At 45.5% G+C, this 13,919-nt stretch overlaps 1 protein-coding gene across 1 annotated transcript in view; it reads left to right on the top strand.

Moving 5' to 3' along the window:
• Nucleotides 1–13,919, top strand: part of FAM135B (family with sequence similarity 135 member B) — a 163,038-nt gene that overhangs the window by 69,787 nt on the left and 79,332 nt on the right. Inside the window, exons 3-4 of the mRNA XM_032610155.1 lie at nucleotides 2,734–2,873; nucleotides 10,634–10,704. Coding sequence (XP_032466046.1) covers nucleotides 2,734–2,873; nucleotides 10,634–10,704 — 211 coding nt within the window. The remainder of the gene's footprint in view (nucleotides 1–2,733; nucleotides 2,874–10,633; nucleotides 10,705–13,919) is intronic.

The raw sequence follows: 13,919 nt of genomic DNA, 5'->3' as shown, positions 1-13,919 counted from the left end.
ATAACCTATATGGGAAAAGAATCTGAAAAAGAAGGAATGTATATATAAATATGACTGAATCACTTTGCTATACGATGCTAACACAACATTGTCAATCAACCAGACTCCAATAACATTAAGAAAAAAAGTGTCAGAATATTTGAAGTAACACTTGGGATATACCAAGACATGTTCTTTTCACCAATGTAACATTACAAAAGGATAAAAAAAAAAAAGATGAGTTTGTTATTTCAACAACAACAACAACAAAACAGTCTAAAGAGAAAAGTGGCTTCTTACCCCACTGCTAGGAAGCGGCAGTCTCCCAAGGTGTGAGCAAGGTCTTTCAGAGTAGAGAGAGCAGGCACTGCCCTCACCTCTAGGTGTCCAGAACCTGGTGCATAAGAGGGTGAGGAGAACATGGTGTGAACGAGCGCCCTCTGTCTGCCAAGGAAGGTCCTGCAAATGAGCCAGTCAGAAAGTTCAGGAAGTGGCCTTGCTGAGGGGAAGAAAGGAAGCTTTCCTTCAGAATGTCAGGAAGAGAGCCAGGATAATGAGCAAGGCGTCCAAGTGTGGGCTGTCATTGTTGAAGAAGGGAGAATCCCAGTGGGAGCAAAGCAGGTAGGCGCTGTCCCCGTGATGTCCACAACCCCAGAGGGTGTCTTGTGATCAGTGAACCTTCCTTTGCAAGGAGGCACCTGTTTTGTGCCCTACTTACTAGTGATGAGAAAATACCACAGAAAGTCTCACGGGGCATCAGAAATGCCGTATCCTGGGCCTAATGAGGCACCTTGGGATGCCGCGATCTTCTGTAAATACTGCTGAGTCCTGTGATCTAGTTCGTCAATCTGCTCATAGACCAGAGGAGCTCAGTCTCCCATAGATGTAGCTGGTGGAAATGTATTCAGCAGAAAGTGCTACGACCTTTCTCGAAACACAATGAAAAAGTCATCCTACTGCATTTTGCATGCCTAGGACATGCTTGCTCTTCAGATCTTGATTTATTTTATCCTCTTCTGTCTACGCTGATCCCAGAAGGTCAGTGTGTGGAGATGCCCGTTTTTCACGTGGAAAGGCTGCCGTTACAAGGAGTGATGTCACTTGCCCAAGAAGGCAAGTGATTGAACTGTTTTTCTGGCTGCCCCTCCAGGTCCTAGACGGCTCCGTGTTGCTCTGACCTTCAGAGTATTTACCCCATCCACCCTCTGCCACGTCGTCGGTCTGGCTTATAGATCAACCAGGCCTTGACAGTGATAGAAAAAGGGCTGGTGCAGCAAATAAAAACAGAAGGGCATTTGCACGCAAGGATCGCTTCTGTTGAAAAGCCACATCAATTTGAATCCAACAGGTCTCAATAGGGCTGTGTCAGGCCAGAAATTTTATTTCCTTCATGGTGAAGTGCAAATTGGAGCGTGAACATCTGCGCGGCCTTGGAGAGACCTGGGATTTTACATTTCTTTTTCCCTACTCTGAAGCTACAATGCAGGTGTTAAGTGTCACTGTGCATGGGGAGGTGACAGTAACCCTTTGTCCCTGTTTCCAAGGGACTGTTCCAGCCAGCTGGGGACACTGCACAAGGCACTCAAACCGTTTTCCTTTGCTGGTTGGGCTTTTTTAAAAAATTTCTTGCTTCCCTTTGCAATCACAGTGTTTCCGTTTTTCAGTAGAGCTTCATAGCATACCTGTCTTTTGCTAGGAAATGGGTGCATTTTGTTCATTTACCCAAGACATCTTTTCTCAGTTGTTAAGTAGGTGGATGTGAGGATGAATCCACACAACGCCTCCTCATATAGCGACTGTCATGACACCTCCCTCCCCTTCTTTGAGGCTTGGTCTCTTCATCTGTGGTGAAAACTTACCCTAGCAATTTTCTGTGAGGATTAAGGAAAGAAACACATTTGAAAAGCACTTTGGAAGCTGTGAAATACCACTTGGCCATTATTATGAATGAGTTATCTTTGCTTTATATTATATAAATAGTACCATTATTTCTTTTAGAAGATTTCTATTTTTTTCCAACTCTGCAGTTCGTGTGTTAAGTGATTTGGAAGAATTCACCCATTTTCTCTTCACAGTAACCCTGGTCAGTGGATGCAGGAAGATCTCTTAACCTCCTTGAGTAGGTTTATCTTTTTGAAATTCAACTTAACTTTGAGACAATGTTTAGGGATTAAGGTACATTTAGAATGCACTGGAAGACATGGGATTGAGCAAGTTCCTTAAAAAACTGGATATCTAATGTAATTAGAATTAGCACATTTATCTAAAACTCAAGACAGAGCATCATATCCTACGTGCTGTGCGAACAACACTTTCAGGGGAGAGAGATTCTGTGGACGCTAGGATATCCTTGTAGAAGACCAATTTCTGTTTTTCTCTCTCTGCTTTTCTGCTCATTATTTTCAGGAGAGGGGGATTATGGAAGGGTTTATGAAGGAGGGGTTATGTGAGCAGGTAAAGAATTTAGCAGGTACTAATTTCCAGCCAAGGAACACTGCCCACTGCACGGCAAGTGATTTAGCCAAGATCCTATGACTTATAAAGGACTGAAGAAGGTTCTTTCTGAGATGCCATCCCGATTCAGTGACCATAAATCTTGTGTGATGGAATCGCATTCTTCTGTGGCTTTTGGTCTTTGGGAATTGGAATGCAGTTTGGGGCCATTGTTTTCCTTGAGCTGGACTGACCCCCAAGGAGGCCGCAGATCCAGGGCAGGATGGGAGTCATGAGCTGCTACCGGTTCTTGTTTTGCAGACAGCGGCAGCCTGCACTCAGCCTGTGTCCACGAGAGCACTGTGCACAGCCGAGTCTTTCAGATCTTATACAGGAACGAAGAGGTGCCCATCAACGATGCCGTGATCTTCCGAGCTCATTTGCTCTTAGATGGTGAAAGGGTAAGTCGTGGAATCTTCCACCAGCCACGAATGGCCGTTCCCTCCTGTGCCTTTTGTATCCAGTGCTAGGAGAGTGGGACGTGAAGGAGACGTTGTACATTTGCTCTGAAATCTGACAGATTGGGACTGGGGATTTCAGAGCATTCCTGCACTTCCTGATTTATTCCATTTTGTACTCATGCTTTCCTTCGTATACTTGCTTGTTTCATGTTCCAAGCGGGTCCCATTGACTGACTTGCTGACTGTCTTACTCATTCCTCCTTCGCCCATTTGCTTGTCTTTCTGGGCCTCTGTCAACAGGGCAATCGGCAGGTGTTTGCTGAGCATCTGCTTTGTGCAGGGCTTTGGGCGGGCCCTTGGATGATGGGCAAAGCTGAAGAAGGCAGCAGGGCTGATCCCTCAGACGATGGGTGCTCCATCAGAGAAACAGATATACAAACAGGCCCTGGTAGCTGAAATGCACTGTGCTGGCTGCACGTGCAGAAGAACAGGGGCACCAAGGTTGGAGACGAGCTCTGTGGGAGGACATCAACGGCTTCACAAAGGGGCTGGCTTTGAGTTGCTGGGACTGAGAGTCCATCAGACTAAGAAAGAAGAAGGGCATCCCGTACAGGGGGAAACAGCATGAGTCAAGGCCCAGAGGCCTTGGAGCAAGTCGATTGAACATTTCCTATTTATGAGATTAACATCTGATAGTAACCTGATATTAACATCAGATGTTTCAAAATTTATGGTTACTGGGGGGAAAGGGGAGGGAGGGACAAATTGGGATGTTAGGATTGACATATACACACTACTATATATTAGTTAGGTAACTAATAAGGACCTACTTGTATAGCACAGGGAACTCTAGTCAATACTCTGTAATGACCTATATGGGAAGAGAATCTAAAAAAGAGTGGCTATATGTATATGTATAACTGATTCACTTTGCTGTACACCTGAAACTAACACAACATTGTAAATCAACTATACTCCAAAAACATTCAAAAAATAAAAAAATCACTTGTACCTTTAAAAAAAATCAGATGTTTCAAAAGAATATCTGAAGTCTAAACCGTTTTTCTCACTCCCCCAGCCCCACCTCGAATACCCATTACCGCATGCCAGCTGGTCATTCCCTGCTAGAGTATCTTTAAAGATGTGGAAGTATACTCCTACTTTAGGAGAGCCTAATCAGAGATGTGTCCCCTATAGGCATCCCCTACAGGCATTATAGCATGCATAACGACTTCCGCTGACCATCTAATACTCCTCTCATGTCCTATGGCTTTTTGTTTTTTTTAAAGTTTTGTATTCGGTTGACTTTTTAAAAAAATATGTTTATTTATTTATTTGGCTGAGCCAGGTCTTAGCTGCAGCATCCGGGATCTTTGTTGCCACGCACGGGATCTTTAGTTGCGGCATGCAGGATCTTTTAGTTGCGGCATGCGAGATCTAGTTCCCTGACCAGGGATCGAACCCAGGCCCCCTGCATTGGGAGCATGGAGTCTTAACCACTGGACCACCAGGGAAGTGCCTCCCATGGCTTTTTGTTCACATCTTTTATGCTTGAGGTAGTGACGAGTTCCCGTGTGGCTACACGTGAAAAGCTGTCACTGATTCTTCATTTGTGAATGCATCCATTCATCAAAGATCTGTTGAGCACCTACTGTGGGCTAGAGATGAAAATCATGAACCAGAAGATACCCCTGGTGTCTGAGAGCTTACGTTTTAACATGAGATCAATACATCACCATGCAATCAAATAAATACATCCTGTATATTCTGTCGCTGAGCCTTCCCACTGCTTCTCGCTCAGCTCACTCATCCATGAGATACACTCACAAAGGTAATAAGAGCAGGAGTTTTCACCCCTGTTGGAGGTCCTGTGAAACTACAGCTGGGCCCAAAGTGGAAGAGAACTCATGGCAGGCTCACTGTGCGAGGCTTGATGCTGCCTCGTGATGGATACTCAGATTTCCAAGAGCTCAGCTTCAACACAACCTTCACACGAGATGGCGACTGCTTCCTGGAGGGGAAGTGGCAGACAGGAGAGCTCCCCGAGGAATGAGGAGGTGCTGAGGAGTCCTGCAGTGACTGACCTCGAGGTACCCAGCCATCAGCATTGGTTGCTTTCCCTGAGTTCCCCCCACACCTTCGTAAATCAACTCTTAATGAACTGAGTGCATCGTCTACTTCTTTACTGGACTCTGGTGGACACGGGTAGTTTAGGAAAAGACACTGGAGCTGGTTTTGAGGGTTAAGGGACTCCCAGTTGGGCTTCATGCACAAGCTCAGCTTGCCGGAATTCTACTAAGAGAAAGTCACTTGATTTCTCACGGGCCGTTGTCCTTTGGCACGTTGATCTCAAAGACCTTCCTGGGGAGAATGGTTGTGACTGGAGGCTGGGTTTGGACATTACTCAGATCTCTTGGTCATTATTCCATCTTAATTCCATCAGACTCTTCCTCCTGCCCCTAACGGTTTAAAGCTTTTCAAGGTTAATGTTTCCCAGCACTCAAGTTTAGCCTCACGCGAGTTTGCAACAGCCATAGTTCAGAGGTTGAACAGGCAGTGTGTTTGCCAGCATGGGTTGTAGTCTTGTACATATTTTGTACAAGACTTTGTTCATACGGTACATATTGTTTTCTTCTGCATATAAAATCACTTATCTCTACAAGCTAATAATTTATTATTGTGTTGGGGGTAATCCATATGGCAGCAAACAACGTTATCATTAATCATTACATCCAAATCAGTGACAATGAAAGTTAATTGGATAAGTTCATAAAAGGCGTATCTCTGGAATGCATGCATTAGCTCTAGTGAATACCTGTTTATGGCAGCCAAAACACCGTATAGCCAGCTGGCCAGAGCTCACGGTCTTGCATGTACGTAGCCATCAATGTGAGTGGCAGGCATATACAATGCCAACACATCGAGCGTACCGTTTCCTGTGCTATGGGAAGTGCAGACATGGAGGAGATTCAGCCCGCACAGTTAGTGCCCAAGTAAATGTAAGAGATGACCATGGACAGAACTAATCACAGCTTAAGGCACAAATGTTTTCATAAAAGTTGCAAAGAATCAGGGAGTGTGGAGTAGGATAGGTATGTTATTTATATACACTTTGTGTAACACCCCCCCAGAAGATTTGGGAAGGCTGACAAAATACACAGAATAGTAAAAGGGTAAAAATAGCAATAGAGTGAGCCAAAGTAGAGGAAAAACACAAAAGGGAGCTCAAGCCTGAGTTCAATGTAACAGACCAGAATGCACACGCATAGTTCTGGACCTTTGCAGATGTTGGCCCACACGTTCAGTGCTGAGCTTCCCAGCAGACAAGGCAGAGAAGATACAGTTATTAGCAACGAGATGCTTAATGTCCTGAAGAGGAAGAGGAACGTGTTACAGAAGATAATCTTTGTGGACAAGGTTGCATTTTTTTTTTTTTTTTTTTGCGGTACGCGGGCCTCTCACTGTTGTGGCCTCTCCCGTTGTGGAGCACAGGCTCCGGACACGCAGGCCCAGTGGCCATGGCTCACGGGCCCAGCCGCTCCGCGGTATGTGGGATCTTTCCGGACCGGGGCACGAACCCGCGTCCCCTGCATCTGCAGACGGACTCTCAACCACTGCGCCACCAGGGAAGCCCAAATCGCTGTGTTTTAAACTCACTTCAGATGATTCCTTTCGGTGGTGTTGTACTACCAATTCAGTACACTGTTAGGTTCACTGGGTTTTTTTGTTGTTGTTGTTTGTTTGTTTTGTTTTGCTTGTGGTACGCGGGCCTCTCACTGTTGTGGCCTCTCCCGTTGTGGAGCACAGGCTCCGGATGCGCAGGCTCAGCGGCCATGGCTCACGGGCCCAGCCGCTCCACGGCATGTGGGATCTTCCCGGACTGGGGCACGAACCCGCGTCCCCTGCATCGGCAGGCGGAGTCCTCTCAACCACTGCGCCACCAGAGAAGCCCAAGGTTGCATTTTTTAATTGAAGTATAATTGATTTACAATGTTGTGTTAATTTCTAGTGTACAGCAAAGTGATTCAGTTATATATATATATTCTTTTTCATACTCCTTACCATTATGATTTATTACAGGAGATTGAATATAGTTCCCTGGACTATACAGTAGGACCTTGTTGTTTATCTATTTTATATATAGTAGTTTGCATCTGCTAATCCCAAACTCTCAGTTTACCCCTCCTCCATCCCCTTCCCTTTTGGTAACTGTAAGTCTGTTTTCTATGTCTGTGAGTCTGTTTCTGTTTTATAAATAAATTCACTTGAGTCATATTTTAGATTCCACATGTAAGTGATATCTTACGGTGTTTGTCTTTCTCTGTCTGACTTACTTCACTTAGCATGATCGTCTCTAGATCCATCCATGTTGCTGCAAATGGCAATATTTCATTCTTTTCTATGGCTGAGTAACATTCCATTGTATATATGTACCACATCTTCTTTAGCCATTCACCTGTCGATGGACGTTTAGGTTGCTTCCATGTCTTGGCTATCATGAATAGTGCTGCTATGAACATTGGGGTGCATGTATCTTTTCGAATAAGAGTTTTCTCCGGATATATGCCAGGGAGTGGGATGGTTGCATTTTTATGGGCTCCAAAAAGAAAAGCATTTCTCAAGGTATGATTCCTAGATGCACCATGTCCTCGTCCCCTGGCAGTACTTTTTTAAAAATGCAGATTCTTAAGCCCAGCCCAGCCCTAGCCCAGGCAGTCTGACCGCAAAGCCTGTGTTTGTGACCAGTATGCAGGCCTGGGGGTGGAGTTATTGGACGAAGGGGTCCTTTAGGTGGTCAGGCCCATAGTAAGTTGGAAATAACTATAATAACTAATATTTGTTGAGAATGGGCTTTGTTCACACACTGTGTTAAGCCCTTTATGTGCGTTTTCTTACATAGTCACACAATAGCAGTGATCTAAGGGGTAAGTGTAATCATTTCACCCCCATTTTACAGATCAAAAAACAAACAAACGTAGAGAGGTTGATTGGCCCAAGGTCACACAGGTACTTAATAAATGGAGAGCCAAGCTTTGTACCCATGTAGCTTGACTTCCAAAACTGCTTTCTTATCTCCCCAGCTATGATGCAGCTCAGGAGAGAAGTTCATAAAGGAGGAGAAGATACAAGGGTTACTACTGTTATGAGCAGAGTTGAAATCAGCTAGCGTGAGACTGTACAACCCACAACACAGATGAGACCTTGGGAAAAGGCTGAAGAAGTGAGGAACCCTTGACTGAATCTGGGCTTTGGAGCCCAGATTAAGCCTTGGAAGTGTCTTTCCTACAGCAAGTCTCAATTTCTTCATTTATAAGTGAGGCCAATATGTCTTAATTCACAGTTTTATCCACGTTAAATAAGATAGTATATGACAGTGGTAGCTGTCCTGTGTAGTATCTGCTACACAGTAACTCCTCTGTAATCCTAGCTGCTGTTCTTATTTCCACTACTATGTGAACCTGATGCCCGATGCTAAAAAAGTCATCTACCTGGGAGGTTGAGGTTAGCTGATGTAAGCTATTATATATAGGATGGATAAAGAGCACAGGGAACTCTATTCGGTAACCTGTGATAAACCATGATGAAAAAGAAGATGAGAAAAGAATGTATATATATGTATAACTGAATCACTTTGCTGTACAGCAGAAATTAACACAACACAGTAAATCAACTATACTCCGATTTTTAAAAATCGCCCTTGAAAGGAAGCAATCCTTTTAACGAAAATAAGGTAGGGCAATGGAAGGGCATGCGTGCATGAGTGTGTGCGTGTGTGTGAATGTGTGTGTTTGGAGGAAGGGGCAGGTAGCCAACAGCCAATGAAGAAAAATGAGTGGCTAGAGAAACCCGTGACTGCATTCTGGGGCATCTTGCAATTAAAGATTTATTGAGACATCAGTGAAGTCATAGCCAGGCTCCATCCAGCCACAGCTGATCTTGGGCCTGGATTTCTCTCCTTGTTCCAAAGAAATTGCAGCAAGTTTAAAACTGGAGCTTCCAGCGAATTTTTGTTAAGTAGGCAAACGCATGCTTGGAGGTGGTTAGGAGGACTTGCTCTGCCAGTCTTATTTCCCAGGAACTGGTGACAAGAGGCTGTGTTGCTTGGGTTGTGTGTATGAAGCCGGGTAAGTGATTATGCAAAACAAAGCTAGGAGAGGAAGTTATTCATAGCGCTTGGATTGAGCAAAATGTTAACTTTTAAATGCTTAAAAAATTTTTTTAAACAAATTTTAAAACCCTGGGGAGCTAAAGATAAATTCCATCCATATGTCTCTGCCTGAGCTATGCTTCACCAGGAGCATGTTTCCAAAGAGGCCTTTGGGTAAGAGATTTCCATCCCTACAGAATGAGGATATTCTTGCAAAGAAATAAAAACCAAGGTGGGGGTGGAGAAGAGCTTTATTTATCCTTTAAGATACACGAATACTTTCCGTGGGCGGGACCTTGTCCCTGGAGCTGGGGATCCAGAATGGATTAAGACTAGTCTCTCCCATAACGATACCAGATTACGGGGGATATTGGGTAAGAAAATGGCCCGGGGGGATTTAGCCACAGTCAGATGGATTTTGTCAGAGAGTCCCCTGAGCCCGACCCAAGTGGAGCTTCTGAATGCCAGCCCAGCACGGCCAGATCCATGGATTGTTTTTTTCAGAAGCTGGAAACCTGCAATGGGAATGTGAAATTGCCTGATTTTTAAATGTTTTCTGCTTGTTCAAAACATTGTAAAAAATACGATCAGGACTAAGCAAAAGGTGTCTGCAGCTAACACTTGTCTCTTGGGCTTATAACGCAAAAGTTGTAAAGCTGAGACAATTTTATAGGAAGTGTTGAATGCTGAGATAGGAAAAAAAACAGGGTTTTGTGGGTCACAGAGGAGAAGGGGTCCATCCCGCGTGGCTGTGGGGAGGAGATTACGCCCTGTCACAGACGTGCAGTACTTATCTGGGTTTCCTGAGTAGGGACATCAGCTAGATCCGGTACTTAGCAAGTGACTCTCCTGGAGGTGGGGATGAGGTGTTAAGTTTGGGAAAAGAAGAGCCGTGGGTTACCATCTTTTAGATGTACCTGAGAAGCTGGCAGGTAGAACAAATAGATTCCCATGCTAATGAATGAAAACTGATTTTTTTTTTAAAAGCTAAGAATGGAAACAGTCATGGATAGGACATGAAATGCTAAAGTGTCTGAAAGCATAAATGGTTAGATGTAATGGATCTCAAGACAAAAGTGAAGGGTACGCTTTCGTGTAAAGCTGGGCTGCCTTGGGAACTGACGACTTTTCTGAGCATCAGCTTCCTCCTCTATGAACCTGAAGGATAGCGTCAGCCCCTTGAAGGTGCCAGCAGTAACACCACCCCCAACGTTTTCCCATCTCTAGCCAAGTGGGGTTTCCTCTCTGCAAATTCGCTGCTCCAACCTTTCCAAAGCAGGAGCCACAGAACACTTCACTCCTGCTTCAGAGGATTCCAGATCACATCTGTTCTGGAAATAAGGTGCTCAAAAGTCCTGCAATCTAGAAAACTCACTTAACATTTTTTTCCTGCAAATTGGCTTTCCCCCAAATTTGACATAAATCCCTTCCTTCTACTGTCCATGTAATACAGGCACCGCATTCACCTAGAATTCCACAGAACATGCGTGGAAATTCTGCTTTGCACATAAGTGACATTAATTTTGCTGTGAGCTCCTTCTTCTAAACTTTGGGAAACCCGCCGGCTACATGTTTCATTTGGACCAGTCCTTAAACTTTGTTTCTATTCTAGGTGGAAGAGGCACTAAGTGAAGTCGATTTCCAACTCAAGGTGGATTTGCACTTTACAGACAGTGAACAACAGTGAGTGTCCTTGGAATCCTTGAATCAGGATCGTGGAGTTTCCTTTGCCCAACACTTTTCCAGCCCTGAGGTATCCTGATGGCCATGACCTCAGGACATCCCTTAGAAACCCGGTTCTTGATCAGCTACAGGAATGAGGGCAAGGAATATCTATGTGGTCATTCAGAGCTGCATGTATTTTAGGCAGGTGGCTCAGAGGCTGCAGGCACAGAGAACTCCTGACTTCCTGCTCTATGAACTGGCACCTTCTTATACCCGAACCCGCCTCCGTACACTTGCAATGCAGTATTAATTAGCTCTTTAGATTAATGTCCATATGAGGCTGCACATCTCAAGGCCCCCTTCTGAATCAAAGGAGATCCTGCCGGGACCCTCATCTTTACACTGAATGTCTGCTATGATGTTTCAACTTTCTGAAAATTGAAAATCCATTGACGTACATTGAAAGTCCATCAGCTTCCTGCTTATCGGATTCAATAATTCTGTTCTTCCATGTCATGAATAGATAGTCCTTTTCTCAGGTACGAAAAAGTCCAGTCGAATGTATTACCAAAACTCCAAACTCTCATCCAATTCATAACTTCTTTTCATTGACACCGTGCCTTCGCTCCACTGCACCCCTGCTCCAGGCGTTCTCGGGGTAGGAAACTCCCGCTGCAGCAGCTGGGTATGGTGAGCAGCCTGATACAGCCTCCTGTCTTCCCCCTGGGGTGTGTGGGTCTTGCAGGGCCAGGCACAAGGAGGAGGGAGGAGATTGCAGGTGGGGCAGGGAGTCATACGTGATGGGTTCAGTTGCAAGCAGGGCTCTTAACGGGGTAGATGCTCGATCACCGCTTTCTCTGCTCCTGGGGTGTTCTTGTGTCTTCCGTGGAGCTATACCCGTTAGGCGGGCTCCCTCTCCCCCAGCCTCTGCTGTTCTTTGATATAATGATGCCTCCTATGGTTGCGTCATTCGCGCCTTGCAGGAAGCTCTTTCGGCAGATTCTTCTCCGAGGAATGCACATCTGGCTCTTGGATAATGGACACAAGCACTTTCGTCCTCATCTCACACTGGTGGGGACCCCCGCCCCAGTGCTGCTGACTCTTCTTTGGCCAATCCAGCCACCCTCAGCTTCTCTCCTGAGGGCCTTTGCAGGATAAGTCAGGCACCAGGGCCTGTGTTCCCCCAGGGGACACAGAGCACGCTCACGTGAAGACTCCCCTCATTAAGCTTAAGGTGAAAATGGAGGCCCTTCTTTTCCATCTGTTCTATTAGCAGAATCTCAGCACAGTCTGACCACTTTGGGGAAATTAATCCTCACTTCTGATCTCTACAGCCTCTTCAGCAAATGCTTCACCTTCTCCAGTGGAGAATGGGAGACTAGGTGGCCAAGGGGCTAGTGCTGGCGGAATGGTTGCCCGACCCCTTCAAATTTCAGAGTCACTGTTAGCGCTTTGGCTCCCTTCCCAAGGACTGTCCCATCCCCAAGATGTGTCTGATTATTATGGAAGTTTTCATAACACGGGGCATTGAATCAGAGGGCCTCTGAACCACAGATGGACCACTACTAAAATGTCAGAAACCTGACTGTGTCTGCGCTTTGAGAATAGACATCTGCTGATGTGTATGTACTGTAGATGGTCACGCCTCATCTCTGGGCTGGCCGGAGGCTCTGTCCAAGGTCCTGCCGCTGCGTCTGGGCTCAGCATCACAGATCCCTCACTCTTGGGGTCTTTATCTGGACCCCAAGCCCCTCTGGACACCTGCTTCTCTCATCACTTCTGCTTACCTCTTGGTGGGATGGTGGATGCTTGAGAAATCTTATCTCCCTCACACCATCTCCAGGACTTATTGTCCTAGCACCATATTGAACTCAGAAGCCCCATAAGAGGCTGACCTTCTTTCTAAGCTATAAACTCAGAAATGAAGTCCTCGTCTCTATTGCTCTCATATTCCCTCTCAGCTATTTAGGGTTTCTGTCATTCACTCATTTTATTAATTTTATTAACACCCCCTGCCCTATCTTCCTGTGCCCCTTCATTCAGAAGTATTCATCCATAGCTCCCTGGTAGACGTTTCCATTTGATCACAGAACCCTGCCATTGATCCCAAACCCAGCCTGGAAGTCACTCCCTACCCAGCTCTCCAGGCAGCGTCAATGATAAGTTATGGTGGACACAATAGATGTGACCTTCTTACCATCAAAACAGTAGTTAATGGAGAGGCTGTGTACAGGAGATTGGCCCATACAAAGTGTATGGAGTTTCAGCAACAGGCTCTGTGCTCATTGACTGTGAGACACTGGGTGCATCCCTGCCCTTTTCTAAATCTCAGTAGCCTCATTTATAAAATGGGCATCATTATAGATTCTGTACTTCATAGGTCTGTTATGAAGATTAAGAGAGGTGATACCTAAGCCAGGCCAAGGGCACGGATCAATGTCTTCTTCCTCTTTGTGGCTTCCTAGATGCAGGTGGGGCCGGTTTCCATGTGTCACTTCCTCCCTATAGTACAAAGCACTTGACAACAATCAGAGCAGAGTGTTTCATGGAGTGTGCGGTTAGCTAACAGGAACAGGAAGCCAGAGGCTGGGGAAGAATTGAAAATGCCATATTTTTTCATTTTCATAAGTTGGGTTTAAGGGTGACAAGACATCTGTAGCACATCCTGGGGATAGACTTTTGGCTTTGAAACATGACCCAGGCAGTCAGCTTCTTTGTAACCATTTAGGCTTGAACAGGATCAAAATAGAGAAGCATGGCATCTAACGTCAGGGGCAGAAGGGCTCTTGATGTCCATCCCGTCCAGTGGTTCGCAATGTGGGTGGGACAGTTCTGTCCCCCAGGGAATTTTGGCCATTTCTGGGGACACTTTAAATTGTTACAAGGAGGGTGGGTGGGTGCTACTGGTTTCTAGTGAGTAGAGTCCAGGGATGCTGCTAAACATCCCACAATGCACAGGACTGCATCCTGGCTCCCCAGCAAAGCATTATTCAGTGCCCAATATCAATATCACTGAGGGTGAGAAACAGTGCTCTAGTCTAACCTCACATTTGAACCTGCTACTCTGCAAAGACCCATGAACATGTGCTTGCACAGACAGGAGCTCACGTCTCCCCATTATATCCCATTCTGTCCCTGGACACTTCTGCTTATCAAGAAATTCCTCTTTACTTCAAGGGACAAGTCGTCCTTCTGTGCCTTCCTTCAGTTGCCCTCAAGTTCAGTCCTTGTGA

This window comes from Phocoena sinus, chromosome 17 (genome assembly GCF_008692025.1).
Source record: "Phocoena sinus isolate mPhoSin1 chromosome 17, mPhoSin1.pri, whole genome shotgun sequence".
NCBI classification, from domain to species: domain Eukaryota; kingdom Metazoa; phylum Chordata; class Mammalia; order Artiodactyla; family Phocoenidae; genus Phocoena; species Phocoena sinus.
Note: the sequence above shows the minus strand (reverse complement) of the source record. Positions and strands in the feature narration are given on the sequence as shown.